Raw genomic sequence first — 25394 nt, 5'->3', positions numbered from 1 at the left:
GGTTGGTTCAAAGTTTAGACCCTATAGTGCCAAGGATGCTGTGGTTTTTCATTGACATTTCCAGATTGGCATAGCTTCTTGATTAAGAGAGTCTCTGGTTTTTCAAATAGATTAATATCTACATTTTATCAGGCTCTTACAACAAGTGATGTCACTTCTCAGTGTTAAATCATTTGTCTAAGCCTTTACTTATTTGCTGAGAGTTAATAGTTGCTCTCAATTCTCTTCCTAAAAATTAAATTTCAGAATAATCTTTGGAAGGGAAAGGGACCAGGTCTGAAGTTTTAGACAGTGAGCAAAGACTAAAAAGATAGATGGGCAACAAGTCAACCAGCAGGAATTTTTTATATTTATATCCAGTCTCCCTCCCCGGACACCATTTATAATGCATTGTCCAATTTCTAGAAACAGCTTTAACCTTACTACTGCAAATGGAAAGAATGACAAAAATAGGCTGTACTCCTAGAATGAAAAAAAATCCTCATTTTCAAAACAACAAATAATTATTTCCACTACGCTAAAGCTAGACTCTTTTCCTGTTTAAAATAAACACTTGCTTGTTCCTTTTTTTAAAATTATATTTAGAATGTCTCTAAAAGTTGTAGTGGGGCATTCTGAATTCTAAGTTCTAAGGATATCTTTTCCATTTTCCTGTAAGAACATTGGATCTAGGGAGCAGGAGAACTAGGTTCTAATCCTGGCCCATCTCTCAAGGGTTTTGTTTCCTCAGGCATAAAAATGAGGAAGTTGGACAAGATAATCTCTGAAGTCCCTTGCATCTTTGAATCTTGTAGAAATATAAAGGAAATATTAACTAACTTAGGAAAAAAAAAAGAATGTCCTGCCTTTCTGGAAAGGTTTCAAGACAGACCCAGTGACAGCAAATGTTCGTCCTCTACTTACCAGCTTAGCTAAGTTCAGAGAGGTCACTAGGTTGACCACAATATAATTTTTTTTTATTATAGACATTTTTGAAACCATCTACTTAGTCAAAGATGAACTGCAGCAAGCATTGAGAGAGGGATGTCCACATTATTGAAATCACAAGTTCTCTGAGAGTCTTTAAGTTTAGCGTGAAATATAGTATGATAAATATAAAAGAGAGGTATCAAGAGCTGCAGATTCATAAAGGAAAAGAGCTTTAGATTTAGGCTTGAGAGTTCTAGTCCATAATCTTTCATTAATTAGCTAAGCAACCACTGGGAAATAACTCCATCTGTAGGTACCCCAGTTTCCCAATCTGAAACATTATTAGACTCCTAGATCCTTTTCAGCCTTTAACATTGCTTTTAATGAATTATTGATGATGGGGATGAATGAAGACTTCATGGAAGAAGTGCATGTTGTCCAGGGTGTTTAAGTACTGAGCACGTGAATTAGGAAAGTAGAACTGTAAATTACAAGTATGGCATAAATGGAAGAGATTTTAAGGAGAAAGAATTGGCATGGTGCGTCTGCTTCATGGAGTAGTGTATCTGGGACAAGACAGAAAGGCATCAAACATGGTTTCAACCATGAGTTCATATGTGTGTGTGTGTGTGTATATACACATATACATGTATATATACATATATGTATACATACATGTGTATATACACATATGTATACATATATACATATACACACATACACACCCATACATACACACATATACATATATGTGTATATATACAGATATATCTATATGTATGGCAATTTGAAATAGAGATTAGGAGCTCAGAAGAGGGTTGGAATTGTAGATTGATTAGGGAATCAGCTGCATAGAAGTCATGAAACCATAGATATAATTGAGATCATCAGAGGGTCATCATCTTTCTCTGCATGTTCTATAGTCATATGGATCCTATATTCTTTTCTCCAGGCTCTCCTATCTCTAATCTGTGAAGTTGTTGTTTTTTTGTCTTTGTAGCCCCAATGCCTGTCACAGGGCCCTTATATATTATTCATTTAATATACTTTTTGAAAATTTAAACTTTTACAGTTTAATAATAGAAAAAGAATATTCTATATACAAAATAGAGCACACAAAAATGTATTATAAGTAAAACTTTGAATATCTATTATATGCCACTTGCTTTTTCGTTGTTTTTTCTTTTAAAGAATCTGAACTTAACAAAACACCAAATAAAACAGGCATTTCCATGTACATAGTATAACAAAAGAAGAAGATTATATGTGAAACTGTGAATCTCTATTATGAACTTTTCTTTTAATTATATAATAAATTCAACATATAATTTTCAAAGCTATCTTACTTGTCTGTGATTCTTTCTGGCCTTCCTTCTCTTCTATGTATCTTCTAAAACATGATTCAATGACCGCTATTTATTTTCCTTCTTTCCTTCCTTTCTTTCTTCCTTCTTTCCTTCCTCTTTTTGTCTCTCCCCCCATCTCCTATTTCTTTCCCATAACCCCTATTGGAAGAAAATATACACAAAACCTTTGTAACCAATATGCATAGTCAAGTAACACAAATTAATACATTGGCCAAATCCAAAAACGTCTTATTTTGCATCTTGAGTCCATCACTTCCCCCCGGAAGTAGGTGGCATGCTTCATAATCAGTTCTCTAAAATCATGGTTGTCATTGCTTTGATCAGAGTTCTTAAATCTTTCAAGACTGTCTTTCTTTTTAATGTAAGTATCGTCTAAATTATTCTCCCAGTTCTCACTTCTCTCAGCATCAGTTCATATAGTCTTCTCAGGTTTCTCTGAAACCAATCATTTCATCATTTGTCAACGTGCAATAATATGCCTCCTCAGTTTCCAATTCTTTGCTCTATATGTATATGTATTTATAAACATCCAAAGGAGTAGGTAAAAATATGTTTCTACCTATGGGTCCTTTTTCTTCTTTCTTTGATCTCTTTGAGGTATAGATCTAGTAGTGGTATCACTGAGTATGCTCCTGATATTTTTAGGTATAGTTCCAAATTGTTTTACAGAGTAGCTGCACCAGTTCCACCAGTGGGACCAACTTCACTAGCATAGTGCATTTAGTGTGGCTATTTTCCTGCAGTTCCCCCAACAATTTTTACTTTCCCTTTTTTTGATTTTTGCCAGTCAGAGTCACTTTAATTTGCTTTTCCCTAATTATTAGTGATTTGGAGCATTTTTTAAAATATGGCTATTTATAACTTGGTTTTCTTCCTCTGAAAATTGTTCATATCCTTTGACCATTTATCTTTTGGGGAATGGCTCTTGTTCATATAGATTTGAATCAGGTCCTTATATATTTTGGAAATGAGTCTTTCTTCAGAGGAACTTACTGTAAAGTTGTCTCCCCCTGCTCCCCCTTAGCTGCTTCTCTTTTATTTTTAGCTGCTAAAATTGACTATTGACTGCTGGCTATTTTTATACTAGGTTTTGTTTGTGAAAAACCCTTTTTTATTTCATATAATCAAAATTGTCCATTTTATCTTCTATCATCCTCCCTATTCCTTGTTTGCTCATGGATTCTATGTATAGATCTGAAAGGTAATTTCTTCTTTGCTGTTTGTTGCTGATGTGAACTTTTATGTCTGAATCATGTATCCATTTGATCAAGTACATAGTGTTGGTCCAAACCCAGATTTCATCCAGATTGCTTTCCAGTTTTTCTAGCAGTTAATGAATTCTTACCCCCCAGTAGCTGAGGTCTTCAGCTTTATCAAATCCTGTGCTACTGTATTCATATGCTTGTGGATGCAAGGCACCTAATATATTCCATGTATCAGTCACTTTCTTAACCAGCACCAAATCATTTTGATGATTACTGCTTTGTAGTATAGTTTGAAATCAAGCACGGCCAAGCCACCTTCCTCTTCACCTTTTTCCCATTATTTCCTTTGAAATTCTTGACTTTTGTTCTTTCAGATGAATTTTTTCCTCTAGCTCTATAAAATGATACTTTGGTAGTTTGATTGGAACAGCATTGAATAAATAAATTAATATAGGTAATGTTACCATATTTACTATATTTGTTCAGCCTATTCCAGTTATTAAGGTCTGTTGGTTTCCATAGAGTGTTTTGTAGTTTATTCATATAGTACCTGTGTGTGTCTCGACAGGTAGATTCTCAAATATATATATATTTTTAGGCAATTGGGGTTAAGTGACTTGCCCAGGGTCACACAGCTACTAAGTGTTAAGTGTTTGGTCTGAGGCCAGATTTGAACTCAGGTCCTCCTGACTTCAGGGCTGGTGCTCTATCCACTGCGCCACCTAGCTGACCCCCGATTCTCAAATATTTTACACATTCTGTAATTATTTTAAATGGAATTTCTTTTTCTGACTCTTTCTGCTGAGTCTTATTGGTACTATATAGAAATTCAGATAATTTAGGTGGATTTATTTCATCTCTTGATACTTTGCTGAGGTTTTAAACTGTTTCAGTTAAGTTTTAGTTGATTCTATAGGGTTTTTTTAAAAGTAAACCATCATATCATCTGCTGAAAGCAATAGTTTTGTTTCTTTGCCCATGCTTATTATCTTATGTTCTTTTTTCTTGTCTTAGTCCATAACTAGCATACCTAGACTACTATCAAATAGTAGTGATGATATTGGCATCTTCATTTTACTCAACTCTTACTGGATTATCTTTCTTATATATCATACTGGCTCCTGGTTTTAGATAGATGCTTCTAATACATTAAGTTATAATATGTAACAAAGATTCATTTATTCCTATGCATTCTAATTTTTTAAACAGAAATGGGTGTTGGATTTTGAGAGTTTTTTCAACATCTTTAATATATATTGAATTGAATTGAATTCCACACTCATCTTCTTTAAATAGTACTTTTATCATATCTGTCCCATGTCCCCTCTCAGAAAACCAAGGGTTCCTTAACACAACACCAAATCTAAACTTTTATTTCATCCCCTTTCTAACTTTTCCTTAAGAGTTTTATTCAAGTTCTGCATTTTTTTTAGCAAGAACTTTCATGCTCATATCAATCTTCTGTTATGAACTATAAGTAATGTATTTGAATAAGCAGGACCATAGAGGTTTTTGAAGCTGAAAAGGAACTTAAAAGTTATCTAGTTTAAACCTCTTAATTTATAGATGAATGAATAGTCTCAGAGCAAGTGAATTTATCAAGCTTGCTAAACTTAGCCTTTTTTTTTCCTTTTTGGTCTAAGCTTATGGTTTCATTGTACATAGAACTTCCAGTACAGAAATTCTTTACACCAAGGCAAGTCAGCAACCCATTATATTGTTGAGTATCACTTAAGATTTTTAACATTTTGGTTATGTTTTTAGGGAAAGTGATTTGACCTATAGTATTTCCTATTTCACAAGAGAATTCTCCTTTATTTGATATGCCAAGTCATCCTTTGGACTTTATATTTGTGCTAGTTTTCTATATAAAGATTTTAGTCTTATTATTAATATATAAGTTCTCTGAGAACAAGATACTAACTGCCATCACTTCATGTATTTCAAGGGCTACTTCCCTGTGTATCTAAATTGAAGTTTGAGTTGACTTGTTGTGGCAATGTTTAATGTTCCTTATTTACATGGGAATAGACATTTACTCATCACTCCAGAACTAAGCCACACCAGATCTTTCTGGTAGAACCAGATTCTTATCTGAGTGCATAATATCATGTAAAACTTCTTGCTTAATCAGAAGCCAGCCTGGGAACTACCAAGTTAGAATGAATACCCACTATTATATTAACTTTTATGTTACCAATGTCTGTACATAAGGCATTGACACCCACTCTTAATGCCTGTGGGATTCAGCCAGTATTCTCTCTCATAGGCTTGTTGCAAAACCTAGCCAGTCTTAGAAACAGCCTGCCACAACTGGGCTGTTGCTTTAAAAAATGGCATATAGGTTTGTAATAAGTGTTAAGTAATGATAATAATAAGCACAACTACCAAACACTCAGCAATGTCTCTAGGTATTCATCAGGGTTTTATGAAAGCTGAGTTGTTTCTTCATCTCCAGGTGATTTTTTGTAAACTGCCTCTATAAATCTTGAAATGTAAATTGTTCCAAGTGGAATTGGAAATGAACAGTATATCAGCATTTTGTGATTTTAATGCAAAGGTAAACACAGAGGAAGATAGTGAAATATATATTGGAAAGTATGACTTGGGGTTTCACTAAAACAGGCAGAATATATGCTATATATTTGGTACATTGTTTTGGTTTCTCTTTTTTGCTTAAAGAGCTGTTGTTTATTTAACATTACTTATTTATTACAAGGGACGACAGCTAGATGGTGCACTAGATAGAATGCCAGGCCTGAAGTCGGAAATACTCATTTTGCTAAGTTCAAATCTGGCTTCATACTTACTAGCTGTGAAATCCTGGACAAGATACTTACCTGTTTGCCTCAGTCTCCTCATCTGTAAAATGAGCTGGAGAAGGAAATGGCAAACCACTCCAGTATCTTTGCCAAGAAAACTGCAAATGGGTCATGAAGAGTCAGACAGGACTGAAAACAACTGAACAACAACAATTTATTACAAAAAATGCTGCATGTTCATAACACTATAGGCCATTTAAAATCATTAAAGAGTAACATAACTTATTCATGCCATCAAAACACTCACTTCGAAATTAAACCTAGAGCAGATAGGGGCATAAAAGAAAAAAGAAAACAGAATCACATTTATAACTGAAAATATGCCTGCCAGTTCCATCACTGCCCCATTTTCATTCCGATAATTTTAAAAAATGATTTGTAATCACAGAATGTCAGAGTTATAAAGAATCCCAAAGATCAACTAGTCATATACCTGAACAGGAATATTCTTAACCATCTGAAATGTGTTCACCCAGCCTCTTTTTAAAGGCCTCCAGTGAAGAGGAGCTCACTGCTACCCAGTGTGAATGAATGAATGAGTGAAAAGCATTCATTAGGTACTTAGAATTTCTAGCTAAGTGCTGGGGATATCCTTCCCACCCAAATTTTTTAAAAAAGGAAAAAGTAAGACAGTTTCTTAGCAACTCTACTCCCTTAGGTGGACTGTTTTTCCTTATTAAAGTATAAACTCATTTAGGAAAGAGACTACTTCAGGTCGAGAGAGCTTGTTTAAGTATTTTGTTCGGATAATAAACTGGGTTAATTTAGAGTGATTGGCATGTCCTTTCTAAGCAATGACCTAGTGTTGATTCGATTACTGCTCCCAAGTGGTGGAAAGCTTGGTAAATGGGGATAGAGGTGGGTGAGGGATATGAAGGAGTGTGAACGTGGGGAGATAATGGTACAAGAACTACAGTGTGGAATTTGGGTCAGGCTGGATGTTGGAGAAGACTCCCTGATCAGAAACTTGGGTCCCTGGGTGATAAGATAAAATGCAGCTCCTTTCACTTTTAGACTGCTTAAATAAATCTTTTCCCTTATATCCTCTAATGATTCCATTTTCTAATTATGACATTTCAGGAGCCATATGATTAATGAAGATGATCTTTGTTCCTTTTTTAGCATTTGGTAGGAAAAAGGGACCCTTGCATGGCACATGGATTGCTACTTAATCTGTTGTCATTATTTCTCTATTGACATGTATTATTATTATTTTTCTTTCCCTTTCTCTCTGTGATATGCTTAACAATTGAATGAACATTATGAAGATTGCTGTGTTCACTGTATCCTGGCCTGCTTGTTCTGTGAGTTCCTGACCCTCTGCAATATCGTATTAGGACAAGCATCATGTGGCATCTGTACGTCGGAGGCCTGCTGCTGTTGCTGTGGTGATGAAGTAGGAGATGACTGTAACTGCCCTTGTGACATGGATTGTGGTATAATGGATGCCTGTTGTGAATCATCAGACTGTTTAGAAATCTGTATGGAATGCTGTGGAATTTGTTTCCCATCGTAAATATTTATCTCTTATTTTATTTTGTTCAAAACTGGAGTTTTTGTTGTTTTTTAAAAATTCTCCTAAGGGGGGGAAAAGCATCACAAGATTCTCATGAAACAACCCAGTTACTTGCACTGTTTCTTCCCTCTTTTTAAAGAATCTTTGAAAACTCCATATCATAACCAGATGTGTATGGTTTTATGTGTGAAATTGTATATTTTTTTCTTTAATAGATTACTTTAACTAATGGGAGATTTTGAAAGAAAAAAAATTCATTTTTCTCTTACCTCTTACCTAGATTTGTGATAACCATTCCTAGAAGCCTCCTTCCTCCAAACACATTTATTTCTAAATGAGTATTTAAAAAAGAAAATTTATTTTTGTTATTTGTCTATTAATGTTTAAAATGAACTGTTCTTTGTAGTTTAAATTAGAGAGAGCAAACTCAAAGCTGTCTTAAAAACAAAATTGTGGGAACTCGAGTCTCAGAGGCTTTCCACATTTATTACTTGAAGAATTTAGTTTCATACCAAACTTTAGAGGTCAAGCTGAAAACTCTGTACTCTTAATCAATTACAATTAAGTATACATAGCCATTTTAGAGCAGTAAGAAATACAGTATTTAGAAAATAAAATTTGTCAGCTAAGATTTACCAAAATGTGCATCTTGTTATAGCTGATTATAGTATTTTCTGTTTCATTGTGAGGTTTTATGTTGATGAAATTAAAGACTTATGAAGCTGATACAGTATATTCAGAGTTAGGAAATGCCAGTGCCAACATGAGGTGCAGTATTGCGCAGTATTTCTCTGTTTAATTTGAAACTGCTATTTTTTTGTGGGTGTTTTCATTTTTGAAGTTGTTTTGGTTTCTGTTGGATTTTAACCAGTTTTAAAACAACAGATTACATAAAGGACGCTTACTACAAACCATTCGTTAACAATGCAATGAGAATTCCTATTTCTACCATTGTGACTTGACTAGATTTCAAGATTTCCAGTCTTGAAATTAGCCAAGTCATCCACTATACATACCATGTGTAGTTGATACATCCCTTATGTATGAAGAAAGTAGGAAAAGACAAGGAGAGTTATAGCTGATTTGAGACTTACAACTTTTGAGTATGTTCTGTTAGAATGAGGAGTATGTTTTCCTACTATGTGTTTCCTGCTGGTGTCTTGATTTTTCCAGATTGCTAAGTTTGGTTTCGTGTAATTTATTTTGTAGAGGTTATGGAAGTACACTTTTGGATTGATATTTCTTGCTAGGTATGTAATTTATTGCTTGCCCCATTCCCATTCCCCGTTGTTGTCCTTTATAATCGAAGAGGACCAAAATGACATCACAATGTCGGATCAGTGTACAGTGTGTCTGACTGTGGCTGATCAGACGAATTAACTGGCCACTTTTCAGTCACCTTTAGATAGCCTTTTAAAAAAGACATTGCTACATTGGTCTTGGAAATGCAGGACCACAGGCTTCAAGGACAGAAGTGCCATCTGTTACCATGTGCTTTTCATGAGACATAGTTGATAGTTATTTCATGTATCATTGATGTTGTTGTTCAATGATATCCGACTCTTTGTGATCCCATGGACCATACTGTCCATGGGGTTTTCTTGGCAAAGATACTGCAGTGGTTTGTCATTTCCTTCTCCTATGGGTTAAGGCAAACAGAGGGTTAAGTGACTTGTCCAGGGTCGCACAGCTAGTAAGTGTCTGAGGCTGGATTTGAACTCAGGTCTTCCTGACTCCAGGCCCAGCGTTCTACCCACTGAGCCACCTAGCTGTCTTATTTCATGTATTGCAGAACTTAAAATAAGCAAAACAGCAACAACAAAGTGTCTTCACTCCCACTTGTAACGCATTTTACAAACTGAGGACTTTTGAGCTATTGAATTTAAAATAGAGGGCTAATAAACATCCTTTTCCCCTCTTTTCCTAAAGAATGCCTTCTATTTGTTTAACCAAATATAAGAGCTTTGTAGTATTTTATACATAATCAGAATCTCAATATTTATATGTACCCATATACTCACTAGATATATGAAACATTACAGATTATGAGTATCATCTGTATAGGCATATAAAGTCTCCTAATGACCTGGAATTAGATGATGAGTATCATCTGTATAGACATATAAAGTCTCCTAATGACCTGGAATTATGGGATTATTTCATTTTTTTTCCTGAAAATAATTTTTGACTGAGTGATATCTGATATTTAAATGTATTCTGCTATTTTCTATAGAAATATCAGCACTTTTGTAATGTATATCTCTGTAGCAGAGAACATTAGTTGGATAGTGGAATCTCATTTTTATATTCTCAAAATTCTCTTTTGTCTACTTCAGACAATCATTTTGTAAGCACCTTGCGTAATAAAAATGAAGCAAAAATAAAAGTAGATAAATGTGAACTTGTACTTTTGAGCACCAGTTTCAGAATTTCTATGTACAAAATGTTCTGTTGGATACTATGGAAATTGTGATTAAGTTCTGTAATTTACAGTTAAAGGTTTTTTTTTTGAGGGGATTTCTAACCCCCTTTTTTAAAATTTGGTAATACTGTCTTTGAATTTTATATTAACTGGATCTTGTATTATCCTAAAGAACACTATTTTGAAATGAAAGAAACAACAGCTTTATGTTGAATCATTGATATATTTTCATGTCAACCTGTTTAACTGATTTTTGTTTTCTCTTTTAATGTTTTTCATTATGATTTAAGACTAGAAGTTTCGTTTTATCCTGTTACTTTTTTTTTCTGAAGACTGACTTTGTTGGTTGTGTCACTCAAATGGGACACATGGACATAAATGAACCAGTGGGGACAAACAGCCGTAGTGCATTCGAACATTAGAAGTTTGCTTTATTTAAAAATCGATCATAAATTTGTATAAACTGAATTTTACTTGGCAAATTTTCTCATGATCAACTTTAAAATCTCACCTTTAACTTATTAAAAAGCTAACTTTTACTGTATGATTAAGTAGACTGATTGTTCACAAGTAGTACATCTTGAGTGTTAGGTTTAATGGATCTCATGAGAATGAAAATCATCAGAAATGTTCAAATTATTCTAGAGGATTCTCCATTACATTATATAAATAATATTTAACTTGTTATCTTAGGATAGTTTGGTGTTTGACTAAGCAAATGATCAAACTCACTGCTTTAGGAAACCCTTGACTTTACCTTAGAGAATAATAATTTTGATGTTTGTTATATTACTATGGATAAACTAACCCTGTTCACCTGTAGTAGGCTTTTACTTCACCTTAGCACTTTTTTCTGGACTAGACATTGGGAACTAGTTGAATGATGCCACATTTGTAGGAGATTTTTAGTGGAGTGACCCTCGGGGATCTATGCTTGGTCTCCTGCTATTTAACATTTTTATCATTATGCAATAATGCATGAAACCAAAAATGGAATTCTTATCAAATAGCAGATGACACAAAGCTAGGAGAGATAGCCAACAAATTTGATGACAGTTATGATCCAAAAAACAAAACAAAAAAACAAAACCCACCAACAGACCAACAGACTAAAACTTAAGGCTGAATCTATTAAAATGGAATTTAATAAGTACAAATGGTTGGCAAGATAATTTATTAGAGGTTAGAGGTCATCTAATATAGTGCCACCTATTATTTTAAGAGAGGAGGAAGTTGAGGCACAAAGAAATTAAATCAACTTGCCCAAAGTCATTTGGGGAGTTAAGTGGCAGAATCAGGATTTGAAACTAGACTCTCTGATTCCAAATTCTGTGCTTTTTTCCCCCAATACATTTTGATCCCTTTTTAATACTTGAGTTCACATCCACTCACAGATACAGAATGGGGGGAGGTCTGGCTAGTTAGCGATTCATCTGAAAAAACGTGGAATTAGTTTAAGGGGATTTCAAGTCAGTAGAAGTCAATGGTATGATGTGGCCATCGAAGAAGCTAATGAAGCTTTTGTTGTCGTTTAGCCGTTTTACTTGCATCTGACTCTTCGTGATCTAATCTGGGGTTTTCTTGCCAAAGATACTGGAGTTATTTGTCATTTCCTTCTCCAGTTCATTTTACAGGTGAGGAACTGAGGCAATTAGGGTTAAGCGGCTTGCCCAAGGTCACACAGCTAGTAAGTATAAAACCAGATTTGAACTCAGGACGATGAGCTCCTGACTACAGGCCCAGTACTCTATCCAGTGTACCACCTAGCTGTCCATAATGAAACTTTAGCCTTTGTTGAGAGGTACAGAATCCAGAACTATTGAGTAGATAGTCCCACCATATTTTGCTTTGGATAGACCACATTTGTAGTGTTGTGTTCAGTTCTGGACGCTACATCTTTTTTTTTTTTTTTAAAGGCAGTTGGGGTTAAGTGACTTGCCCAGGGTCACACAGCTAGTAAGTGTCTGAGACTGAATTTGAACTTGGGTCCTCCTGACTGCAGGACCAGTACTCATCTACTGAACCACCTAACTGTCCCTTGGACACAACATCTTAAGAGAGACATTGATGTTGTAGAAAGTATATCAGCAACAGTTAAATGAATTAAGGATGCTTAGATTGAAGTTAAAAGTACTAAAAGAAAAGACATGTTAACTGGATTGAAGTATTTAGAAGGGGGAATAGATCTGTTCTTTTTGGCCCCAAAGAGCAAGGACTAGTATCAACAATTAGAAGATGCAGAGCCAAATTGAGGCTTGACCGAAGAAGGAAAATCTTCCCAATGAGTCCAGTTAGCCAGAAATAGAACGGACTGCCATAGCTGGGAGGGAGTTGACCATTTCTAGCTCAGTCTCGTTTTCATAATATAGCAAATGAGGATAATAATAATGCTTATCTCAGAGTAACAAAGATCAAATAAGATAAATTGTGACAGTTAAAAAGTTCAAGAGTAATTAACAATCATTTTATTAATTATGGCTAGTGGATAATTAACAAAAAGTCATTTGACTGTCTTTCGTAAACCAAAGACCCCTCATAGAACCCCCTTAATGCTTATATTTCTTTGGAAGACTAGGTGTTCCTGGAGGTAAAAATCAATTCTAGTTAACAAGTAATGAGAGAATGAATATTATAATGAGAGGTGGGCTTATTCTAATGAGGATCCGGGGGACATAACTCTATAGTCAAAGAGAGTTATCTGTACCCACACCACCCCGTCTAGGGTAATCTAGACAAAAGGGGGACTCTACCTCCCTCCAGACCTGTCTGACTAAAACACAATGGGCCAGAATTCACCAGTTCACCTAGATTAGAATTTCTTTACCTTTTGATCAGACCTGAGTTTTCCCAGTTGGCTGCATTTCGGCTAATATTTCATATTATCATCAACACTTCCCTTCAAAGGCTGACTAGATAACCTATAGGGGCTGATTTCTGAATGAGGAGATAGGAAGGGGAAAAAACCTTAGTCCTAATTTAATAATTTGTTATTAATAAAGAGAGAAATGATCATTTCTCTCAAAATGTAGAACACATTGCAAACCTTAAAGCTAAATACTAGCTAGCTATGACTAAGTTCAATTTTGTATAAATCAAATGCTTAACAATCATAAAATTTATGTAGAAGTCTACAAATTGCATGGATTTTCTTCTTAAATTCTAAGTAAATGGTTGTTACCAAGTTGTAAAATGGGTTATTCCTAAAGAATACACTACTGTTTCCAACCCATTCTAGAACTCACCTCCAACCATCCTTTATAATGAATTTTTTTTTAACAAAACAGTTCAGAAAAATTAACCAACATGTAAAAAAACAGTATGACATGATATGCAGTGTTCTACACCAATGGTCCCTTTCCTTTGCCAAGAAAAGAGGGAGATACTTTCTCATATCTCTTCACTGGGGCTAAGCTTGATAATACATAAAATTATTTGTTAATTATAACCACACAACCAGAACCAGTAGATTTTCTTTCAGCATTCAACTAGATTGTGGATCCCCTTCCCTCCCCTCACTTTTGTCTGAGAAGAGACCTTTAAACAACATATCCATACTCCTGTTACCTTCTATTCATGTGAAAGATTGTGAATTGTGAATATAATTTGAGGGTAATCTTGATATCTCTTCTTAATACCTTACACTCAGTGGGAATTCCAATATTGAAAACGAAATATAGTTCTCTAAAATACTGATAAAATATTTGTTTCCTGCACAATTTGGGAACAAGGCTCAGTTAAGGACATAATTATAAATTTTTTCTTTGTGTGCCCAATACTTTATTTAAATTTTTTCCAAGCAACTCAATTTTATATTATTTTCAGTTCCAAATCCTCTTCTTTTCTCTTTCCCCTTCCTGACCCATTGAAAAGGCTAGGAAAACAAAACCCATTACAAATATGCATAGTCATACAAAACAAATCACCACATTAGGCATGTAAAGACACAATTATTAACAAAATTGGGGAGTGAAAAGCAAATTCAAACAAATGCTTTCTAAGTTTAGATTTAAAAATTGAAAAGATTCCTAAGTGCTAATGTATAAAGGGGTTAGAGGCAAAAGAATTAAGTTCCATGAAGAAGAAAGAGAGTGCATAAAAGCCCCTGATCCATTTGACACAGTTCATAGCCTTTTGCAGAAAGAATAAAGCCCTGTTGAGCAAGGAACGAAAAGATCTCATTATAGGAAGAAGCCAAGCCATACTGAAGACTGGACACTAGTAACTATTTCTAAAAACAGCCCTGCTGTTTTATATTGAACCAATCCATTTCTTAACTTGGTAGGTAGCAGTGTAAAGATGGAGCCAATCGGCTTGATCCTGTACCAATTACAGACGTCTAAGTGTGGTTTCAAAGACCTACAAATAGTTAATGTAGCCAGCTGTGTTGTAGTGAAACAAAAGAAGAGTTAAATATTCCATCTGGAAGCCTAGAAATCATTGTTCACCATGTGCCTGATTTTCCAAGTTGTAAAGACTACATCGTGGCATCGTGGCATCATTTAATGTGGACTTCAAAGCAGAGTCCCCAAATCAGAATGCAAAATACTTTCAAGAACCCTGCCTCAAAGATGAGGAAAATACCCTCTAAAAGTAGCAACCTCAGATGACACTGCATCTGTTATCCGCTCTGCAGCAATTGGACTTTATCGGTGGTGGGTTTACAAAGAAGGAAGGTATCTATGGATGCATAGAACATTAAATCTTATTAGATCCTCAGAAAGAATAATTGGGCATATTTACACAATTACATTTTAGTAAACTATTATGCCAGCTTAGCTATAATATTCTTGTAAAAGTACATTAAACAGCAATCCAAAAGCAATTTAACTGCTGAAGACTTTTTATCTAATTATTCATAAATTAATGAAGAAAATTAAATTCCAATCACTGAAAAAATGAGGCAAGGGTAAGAATCAGAACTATAGATTAGTTAAAGCAAAGATATGCAATGCATAACAGAATTAAAGCATTTCTTTTATTCAAACTCAGTGCTTAAAAAAGAACAAATCCATCATCTTGAAATTTGACTTGTAGCTTGACATTAAAAATAATATGAGTAGAATTTTCAGTGGGGTAAGCACAAAACTAGTTCAAGTAGTGTCACTCTCAATTAACGTACTCAGGTGGTGTGCCCATTAAAATTCCCACTTGTGGGTTCAGCTCGCTATGCAAATGGGGTCATTACCTGGAGAATTTAATTGGGTATGACACTGGGAGTAGGAATTTTCCTTTCAAAATAAACCTACTTGCACACATTTTTACTAGAGTTCTGATTATTATATATGCTTCATATTGTTTTGCTCTATAAATATTTACTAAAAATCAGGCTGTCCTTGCTTAATTTTCTTTTACAAGTGACTCAGAATACATCCAAATGATTTTTAAGTGGTTTTGTGTGTATACAGTAAGGCTGGTTAGAATAAGCCTTTTGTAAGTTATGTTGTTTATCAAAACATTTTTATAAATCTTTCGTGTCTTTTCAAACCACCCTTCACTTGTGGGTACATTTTCAGTGAATGTTTTCATCATTCAAGGACAAGCATTCTTTTCTCAGTGCTCTTTGGCATTTATCTGGAGATCTGAATAATGAACAGTTTAAAAGTACCACCTGAATTGTTGTCCATACACTAAATTCCAACTAATAATGCTATGGCGCTGCTTCTATAGCACTTCCATAGTTCTTTGTGAGTGCTATGTAAACACAGAGGCCCAGGTGGAAAAGCTAAGTGTCTCATTCAGGAATCAGAGCCAGAAGTATGATGGCTATTAATAATAATAACTGGCATTTATATAGCATTTTAACGTTTGCAAAGTACTTCACATACATTGCATCATTTGATCCTTGAGATAGCTCAGTGAGGTAAGGTACTTACAGGAATCATTATCCCCATTTTAGAGCTGAAGATACTGAGGCTCAGAGAGACGTAGTAATTTGCCTTTTGTCTCATAGCTAGTGTCAGAGGCAAGATTCGAAATTAGCTCTTCCTGATTTTGGTTCCTGCTTTCCAACCTCTGCGGTACACTACCACCCCTATCTAAAACTCTCGATTCTTCTTAAAGAGCTCAGACCATGAGACGATAATAGTAAAAGTATAGCTTTAAAAAGGTGAGGTGTAGAATATAGACTCCCTTATAGAATGTGAGGAAAATGTATTCTAAATATGAATGAATGAATGAATGGATGAATGAATGAATGAATGAATGAATGAAAAAGCATTTATTAAGTGCCTATTACCTGGAAAGAACTAAGTTAAGCGCTGAGGATACAAACAGAGAAGCAAAACAATCTCTACATTCAAGGAGCTCATTTTCTATTAGAGTGGTTGGGGAGGGTTACAACTGTGAATTGGATGGAAGGACTTCCAAGGACTGTAGGTGTTGGCAACAAAATAGGTGGTAATGTATCTTCTTTAACATAATTCCATTCATAAAACCCAATCTTTCTGATGTTGAACACCAGTGCCAAGAACTTTGGTGGTAAGAACTTTCTTTTCCAAATCCTAAGGAAACTGGAGCTATTGAGAAGGTATGTGAAGAGAAAGTTCTCCACAGAGAGAAGCAACCTGGAAGTAGGGCTGGGGGTCTAGGAAATGGTGCTGACTCTCAAGCTTACCTGGCCATTGGTGACAGCTAGTGGAGCCCTGCTTCTGGAGTTAGAGGGCCTAGGTTTGAATCCTTTGTCTCTGCTAGTACCTGTGTAACTCTGGGAACACTACTTAATCTCAATGGGTCTCACTTTCTACATCCATAAAATCAAAGCAGTTGGTCAAGGCAGCCTCTGAGGTACATTTCACCTTGAAATCTAGATTCTCCTTGACTATGGCTTCTGCAAGTGAAGCACAGAGATTATAACTAGTATTCAACAATAATATTTTGATTGGCTGGAGTTAATCTCATATATTAAAGTAGTGTTATGATCTTATGAATATAGTACTACACTGAGTGACCACAAACTTAGTTTTTTTCTACTTCCTGACCTATGAGTTTCAATAAGTAACTCATAATATGACCTTGAAGAAGGAATAATCACATCTGCTGCCTGCCTCACAGTGGTACCTTGAATCTTGAGGATATCTCAGTAAAAGCACTAGCAAACCCTTGGAGGAGTTTATGGATGTTTATGACTGTGTGAGATTATATAGGAAGCCAGCATTTTACCATTAGTTTGTCATAGGTTTAAACCCAATGAAAATTGTTTTTCTTTTCTTCAAATAGAAAAAAACAAAACAAAACCCATTTTTCAACAGAAATAAACAAAAATCCAATAAGAAAGGCTGGTTGACGAGGAAACATCACAGAACTCATAAGTGAACCATTGGACAGGATTTTTAATATCTGTAACTCTATGGGAAATTTCCCATAGAATATCAAATATGGGCCCAACTCACAGACATACCTTTTTTTTCTATGATATTTCTAATTGTGCCCAGAGGCTAAGAAAGAGTTGGCGCATCCAATAAATATAATCATTTACATGCATGGAGCTCTCTTTGAAGTTAATAGGACCTTTGGAAAGGGGAGTTACTCACCAAGAGAACTGAGCCCAACGTGAACCAAGTCCTCTGTTCTTTGCATGCCGAAGTATGACAAACTCATTTTGGATTTGCTTACTGCTTATCTTCTCTTTGTGAGTGAAGTTCAAATTGCAGTCGAGTCGAGTGCCATGTGAAGAGGAAAGGAAAGTCAGTAGGGGTAGACACACTCTCAAACCATTTGGACTCATTCACAAACAGCTCTCAAATTCAACGACTCGGCAAGCTTCAGGTCCATTTGTGTAGGATCCCGCCCCCTTGTTCCCTGCAGAAACTAAAAGGGGCTCCTTTAGTACTGACGCAGATAAAGTGATGAAATATCAGATATGGCTAGTAGGCATTCACTGTTGCTCCCCAACTGGAATTGATGTGACTTACCCAATTTTTCCAGCTAGACAGAAAAGAGTTCCTGTCCTTCAAGTTTTCCTTGATTCTCACCATTTCCCCTAGTCCTGCAGAACTAGGTCAGGCCCTCCCTGTAAGGCTTCTTAAACCACTGGGTTTTCCATTGATCTCACTCCCCATATCTAGTCACTTTTGCTTTTGTTTTTTTTTTTTGGCTAGGCAATGGGGTTAAGTGACTTGCCCAGGGTCACACAGCTTGTAAATGTTGTGTGCCTGAGGCCAGATTTGAACTCAGGTCCTTCTGAATCCAGGGCCAGCTGTACCACCTAGCTGCCCCCACTTTTCCTTCTATATGTTGTCTTCTCCCATTAGAATGTAAATTCCTTGAGGGTAGGAGCAGTCTAGCATGTTTTCATTTGTATTCCTAGTGTTAGTCCAGTGTCTCGTGTGTAGTAAACACTTAATAAATGCTCTATCATCTTTCTCACACATGCATAACTGACTCTTACAGCCTCAGCTTTTCATATCACATTCTCTCTCTCTCTGTCTCTCTCTCTGTCTCTCTCTCTGTCTCTCTCTCTGTCTGTCTGTCTGTCTCTCTCTCTCTCTCTCTCTCTCTCTCTTTCTCTCTCTCTCTCTCTCCTCTTTCTCTCCCTCTCTTCCTCTCTCTTTTTCACAGACACGAAGGTTCTACCTCAGATCCCCCCATCATGCCAAAGCAACCACCCCTGTAAAGAAATACATGATAACAAACAAACCCAGAAATTTGTAGATGTAACTAACAGCTGCAGGCAGTTGCATGCCTATACTACCTTCCCTGCTTTTCATCACGGTAGTTTATAGAATCAACAGTGGCTTACATAAATGAACTGACTGTATGGGGCGTGCACGTAGTATGGGGAAAAATGCCTTATTATTGCATAGCATCTTCATCTTTTAATAATACTGTTACATCAATTATGTGATCTTCCTTACACACACTACACACAAGCTAGCATGGCATAGTGGATAGATACCCTGATAATATGGAAAAGCTGAGTTCATGTCCCACATCTGATATATACTGGGCTATGTGACTGGAAAAATCACTTAACCTTTCAGTGCTCCTAGAAAAATCTCTAAGATCATAAGTTGCTGAGAAGATGCCCAACTATATTGGAAAAGGGAGTTTCTTCACTGGGAGTTCCCTATGCCAAAGATCTAGGAAAAATCATGTTAGGTAGTCAGAGCAGGGATTGTTTTCCCTATTTTAAAAATGAGCAAATTAGTACACAGAGAGGTTACCACAGAAGGTTAGTAAAAGAGCTAGAACAAAAGTTATCAGCTTCTGAGGGCTGGGATTGTTTGTGGATTTTTTTTTTGTCTTTCTGTCTCCATAGCCAAGTACAGTGCCTTACATAGGTGCTTAATAAATGCTTACTGAAGAAACTGAATGAATGAATGAATATGTGAATGAATAAGTGAATGAACAGATGGATGGATGGATGAATGGATTGTAGCCCAAGGCTCTTGATTTCTCAACTAAGATACTTCTTAGAACATGGGCTCATCAAGATTTTGCGCAGCCTACAAAATTTTATTAATCTCACATTTAGTCACCTGGACTCCTTATTTTCTGGTCATACATCTTTATGATCTTATCCTCTGTGCTGTTTCTTCTCCACAATTATTCACTAGAAATCTGTTGTTCTTTGCATGACATTCAACTTTATTGAGTGCCTGCTATGTGCCAGGCACCATCCTAGATGCTAGAGAGACAAAGACAAAAATGAAATGTTATCTGCCTCTGAGGAGCTTAGATTCTAGAATCAAAGTTGTTGTTTGTCCTTTGTTCTCAGAGAGGACCATGGCATCAGGGAGATGATGCCATGATATGCAAGTGAATTGGATTTAAGTGAGGCAGGACTGTGCAAAGTCACCAGCCTCACTCTCTCCTCCAGAGCCATCTTGGTCCAGTGGCAAGATACAGATCAGGATGACTGAAAATGGCCCTGGATGCAGTGGGAGGCCTTGACCTTATTAAGCTAAGGTCCTTAAACAGGTCTCAGTTTAACTGAGGCAATGTTCATTCAATGATTGAGGCTAGGTAAGAAATGAGGTAAAGAATGGCTTCTTTTGCCTAGTCAAAAACAAAATCAATCTGGGAGAAGAACCTCAAATAGCAAATAGAATATAGCAAATAGCAAATAGGGCAAAATAGAAACAATTACTATTTACATTCATTCTGAGCCAATCAGGGCTCAAACAGTGATCAAGTGGGACTTGGTATGGGACCTACTGCTGTCAGTCAATGAGAACCAGAGCAATTTGGATTTAAGGCATGGTCCTTAAGAAAAAAAATCTAGCCATAAACCCCAAGATATCTTGCAAGGTTTCAGCGATCAAAATTTACATTCCTAAAGGTATGATACCCTATGTGGTCACAGGGAAGGGAAAGAAAGAAGGAAGGAGAGAGAGAGAGAAAGAAAGAAAGGAAGAAAAAGAAAAAAAGAAAGAAGAAAGGAAGGAAGGAAGGGAGGGAGGGAGGGAGAGAGAGAGAGAGAGAGAGAGAGAGAGAGAGAGAGAGAGAGAGAGAGAGAGAGAGAGAGAGAGAGAGAGAGAGAAAGGAAGGAAGGAAGAAGAAAGAAAGAAAGAAAAAAGAAAAGAAAAGAAAAGAAAAGAAAAGAAAAGAAAAGAAAAAGAAAAGAAAAGAAAAGAAAAGAAAAGAAAATGAGCTGTGTTGCCCAGTTGGGTCCCCAGTGGGGCCTTCATTCTCAGTGAGGACCATGACATCAGGGAGGAGATGCCATGACATGCAAGTGAATTGGATTTGGGTGAGGGAGGGCTGTGCAAAGTCACCAACCTCACTTTCTCCTCTGGGTCCAGTGGCAAGATAAAGGATTTCAGTGGAAGATGGATGGGGAACTGAAGGGGGGGACAAAGAGAAACTGAAAGGGGGCAGACAAAGATACATTCATACACATATAAATACATACCCACAGAAAGAAATATAGATTTAGAACTTAAAAGCAGAGGTCATCTGGTTCAACTCTTTCATTTTACTGTTGCTCAGAAAGATGAAATGACTTGACCAAGGTTACACAAATAGTTAGTGGCAAATCTTGGGATGCTGGCTCAGATGCTCTGGCCCAATTTCAGCACATATACATATATGTATAACATAAATGGCAGATAAGTTAAACGAAATGGACAAGTAACTGAAAAAGTATTGCTGAAAGAAAATGCTCAGGCTAGAGTACATGTAAACCTGTTTGACCTTTCTTTTCTTACTAGATTGTCACTACTAATCAGTTTTTAACTGATTGACCACTGGACCTTTTTGTTTGTTCTTAATAAATAGTGGTTTTTCTGAGACTTCAGTATAGTTAGCTGAACAAGGTTTTGGGTGAAGTGCACTTTGAGATTTTCATATTAAACAGAGCCACAATCTCTTTCTACGTTAGGTTTGTTGAGTTCTTACAGAGTTTTCCAAATCTTTTCTGACTGCTTCCTTCTCTATTTACAATAAATTACAAAAATGTTTATAAGTAGTTAGATTCTTGAGGTTCTTTTTTAAACCTTTGGAAGTTGAGATTAAATTAACCTTGCAAATAAAGGCTTTTTTTTTTAAACCAGATCAATAGTTTCATTGGCATAAGGAGATCCTAGTAAGTAAACTCCCTCTAATAATGCCAGATTGCCACCTTCTTTGCAACTTTTAGTCTTAGAGAATATCCTGGGGCACTGAGAGGCTGTGTGTCCTCCTCAGAATCACATAGCCAGTACGTGTTAGTGGCAGGACTTCTTCATTTCCAGGTCTCTCTAACTACCTCTAAAGACTTTTCATGAATATGAAAAGAGAGGAAGGGAACAAAATGGTTGTACTCTCTGCTTGCCTCTCTTACTACTGGTAGACATGAGAGGAGTTGGAGAGACCCACAATTTAGACAAAAATTCAATTTATGTTTGGCAATTGCATTTTAAAATGCATGTTAGGTTTCATATGTGGCCATGGTCAAATAAATAATCATCAAGTGACTGGCCTACTGGGGATGGTCTTCTTTGAACTTAAGCTGGTCCTTGGAAAGCAGACACAACTGTTGCTAGGACCATACCTTTCTACCATGGTAGTACATACCAGAATTCGCATTCTGTTGACATGACTTTTAAGAACCTACGATCACCAAGACAATCCCAAAGGACTCATGATGAGAAACACTATCCACCCTCAGAAAGAGAATTGATGGACCCTGAATACTGACCAAAGCATACTATTTTCTCTTTCCTTCCTTCCTTCCTTGCTTCCTTCCTTCCTTCCTTCCTTCCTTCCTCATTTTCTTCCACAAAATATGGACTAATATGGAAATATGTTTTACATGATTGCACATGTATAACCTATTGCTTACTGTCTCAAGGATGGGGGAGGAGAGGGAGGGAGAGAATTTGAAAATCAAATTTTTTTAAAAAGCAAATGTTAAAAATAGTTTTTACGTTTAATTGGGGGGATTTTTTTAAAAAGAACCTAGAATCACAAGGCTGTGCCTTGATGAAGCATTGGAGTAGCTCTGTCCATATTTAATATGTCCACATTCAAGCCACTCCTTAAACCAGACTTTTCTTATTCTCTTAAATGTCTGAAGACAATCTTTGTCAGTACCTTGTCTTGTACTGAGCTTCCTTCTTTCCTCCCTCCCCAAACTTCAGGCAATTAATAAATAATTACATCTAGGTTTAGGGGATGTAGGGGAGTCCAAGCCAATATGCTAAAACTGAAACTTTCCAGATTCTTAGAAGAACAGAGCCTGGTTTCAGTAGTGTTTTTAAGGGAAATGCGAAACATTGACAAGATAAATATGACTATACTGATATTTTCAGTCTTTTATGAATCCTGAATAAGGATATTTTATTTGGTTTTTCAAATGTAAAAAAAATATGTCTCACGTGTAAAGTATGATTCATTACGGTAGCTTGTGTAGACTTTGAAAAAAATTAGAAGTATCACAAGAGCTATTTATTGTTGAATGTTATTATTAAATTCAATTCAATAAACATTTTTAAGTATCATTTTTGTGCAAGGCATTGTGATAAGTTCTGGGTTTATAAGACCAGAAAAAAAACCAATTTCTGCCCTCAGTGAGCTCATATTCTACTGGGATATTGTAACATGTATACAGATAAATACAAAGAAAAACAACATAATTACAAGAGACAGCAAGCCCCAACACAGAGGGGAAGGAGTGAGATCAAGAAAGGCTTCCTGGAAGAAGTGGCACCTGATTTCTGGGGCTTAGTTGTTTAATTTATAATCATTTCTTCTCTGAAGAGCACCACATGCAACAAACTGCCACGTATATGTAAAGCAAACCAATAATTAAGAGACAACATTTCCCTTTCTTGTTTCCTTCATTTTCAAGAATGAAAATTTTGAAATAGTTGAAAGGTATCAAAATACCAATGTCTTTGTAAATAGAAAAGTTGCTTTTCTTTCTTCACCTTCAGAATTTCTGTTATTTTCCTAGGTGGAGAGACTTTCTTCAAGAAAGTTTTCTCTACAGAAAAAAGTGAGACTATAATATATTGCATAATTACATTCTGAGTTCCCATTAATAAAGTATTATACTTGTAATTTTTACAACTAGAAGTAGCACTGTGGTTGTCATATATTACAGTACACACAGTTTGATTGTTGCAGAGTAGACATCTGCCAGAAACATTTCAGTGTAGCATGATGAATTTACCTTAGCCCTGTCAAGAATCACATTACAATGCCAAAGTATTGCTTTGAATATAGGTTGAAAAACAGAAATAAATTTGTTGAGGTAGGGTTTCAAATTCCCTCAGAATCATGTCATTACCGGTATTGTGGCTAGGCACATGTGAGCTCCAGTTACTCCATGGGGGATTCACCAATAGTGAATGTCACTCATTTAATCATCGCAGCTAAAGAAAAGATATTGTTGACTGTGGGTGATACAAGAAGGTTATCAGCACCACAGCAAGGATTCTAGCACATTCAATTTACATGAAAGTAGAAGGATATTTAAAATATAATCCATTGCTGAGACATTTAAACACATTAGCATAGGAAGGAGGTGCAGCCTTCTTCCCCCTGAGATTAGTCCTGAGTAGCTTAGTAAACAGGTGACAGATTTAGCTAAATCCTTTTACACAGTCCTTCTTCCAGACTTCGAAAGAGCTATGATCTCACTGATTTGGTACTCTCTCTGATGATACAGGTCACAAGTAATCTATCACCCCTTAACCTGAGCAGCTTATATTTATATCTTCCTTTTAATCCTCCATAGGATGTCCAACCAATGTGCTGGGGGGCCTTCCCCTAACTCTACTGACTTTGTATGGATACCAGTGGAATATGGAGGCTGTTGATCAGTGATCTCTAACTTGTCACATGACTGACCTGTCTTCTTTTCTGGTCATATATAAGGTCCTGATGACAACTTTCACACTTTGTCTTGTGCATTTCTTAGTTGGTAGTATATTGGAGTGCCAGGTGCCTCTCTCAATTGGGTGATTTTCAATTTTAATTTATTGAAGACAGAAGCATCCTATAGCTTCTAGCCATGATGATCAAATGGACATTCTAAGTCTTTTTCTGGGAAATAAATTTGATGTATTACCAAGAAGAAACCAGAGTCTTACATGATAAACAAAGTAATCCATGAGGGCTATCTGTCAGTCAACACACACTTATTGTTTATAATGTGCAAGGCACTCTGCCAAGCAGTGAGGATACGAAAAAAGAGGCAAAAACACAGGCCCTGCCCTAAAGGAGCTCACATTTATGGGAATAATATATAAACAATCATATCTATTCAAGTAATAGAAATGAAAGTAAGAGGCATCATGAGACACATGATATACTAGGCTGATCCTGGATCTATCTATGTACCCGTTGGTTGAAGATATAAAAAGTTGGGATGGTCCTCTCTACTTCTTCTAAAGCCCACCTCTGATAGAGTCCCTCATATTTTTGTTTTCTTTCTCTAGAGTCCAATGAATTCTATATAGCATTATTTGAATCCTCTAGAAGTTATTCTGGATGTAGACAATGCCTCATAGTTGAAGTCTTACCATGTCCAGAGCAACTTTCCTGGCTAAGGAACAGAATAAAAATAGTTTCCTAAATAATACCAATGGGGGATATTTATACATACATATATGTATGCATATAAATGTGTGTATGTATACAGACACATTTTAGCCTGTCTGCCTAGACGTTTTACCAGGGTGTGGCCACTGTGCTTGCTATAGTTTTTTGAAGCCACCACAGGTGAGA

The 25394-nt window shown here is 36.1% G+C and overlaps 1 protein-coding gene across 2 annotated transcripts in view; it reads left to right on the top strand.

The window, feature by feature from the left end:
* Positions 1-10709, top strand: part of MDFIC (MyoD family inhibitor domain containing) — a 113616-nt gene extending 102907 nt beyond the window's left edge. For both annotated transcript variants that reach the window (XM_020984657.2, XM_078154181.1), the window contains exon 5: positions 7572-10709. In XM_020984657.2, coding sequence (XP_020840316.1) covers positions 7572-7819 — 248 coding nt within the window. In that variant the 3' untranslated portion in view covers positions 7820-10709. The remainder of the gene's footprint in view (positions 1-7571) is intronic.
* The last annotated feature ends 14685 nt before the right edge of the window (positions 10710-25394 follow it).

This window comes from Phascolarctos cinereus, unplaced genomic scaffold, assembly GCF_003287225.1.
Source record: "Phascolarctos cinereus isolate Bilbo 61053 unplaced genomic scaffold, phaCin_HiC Scaffold_1;HRSCAF=81, whole genome shotgun sequence".
In the NCBI taxonomy this organism is placed as follows: Eukaryota; Metazoa; Chordata; class Mammalia; order Diprotodontia; family Phascolarctidae; genus Phascolarctos; species Phascolarctos cinereus.
This window is presented reverse-complemented; position numbering and strand designations above follow the sequence as displayed.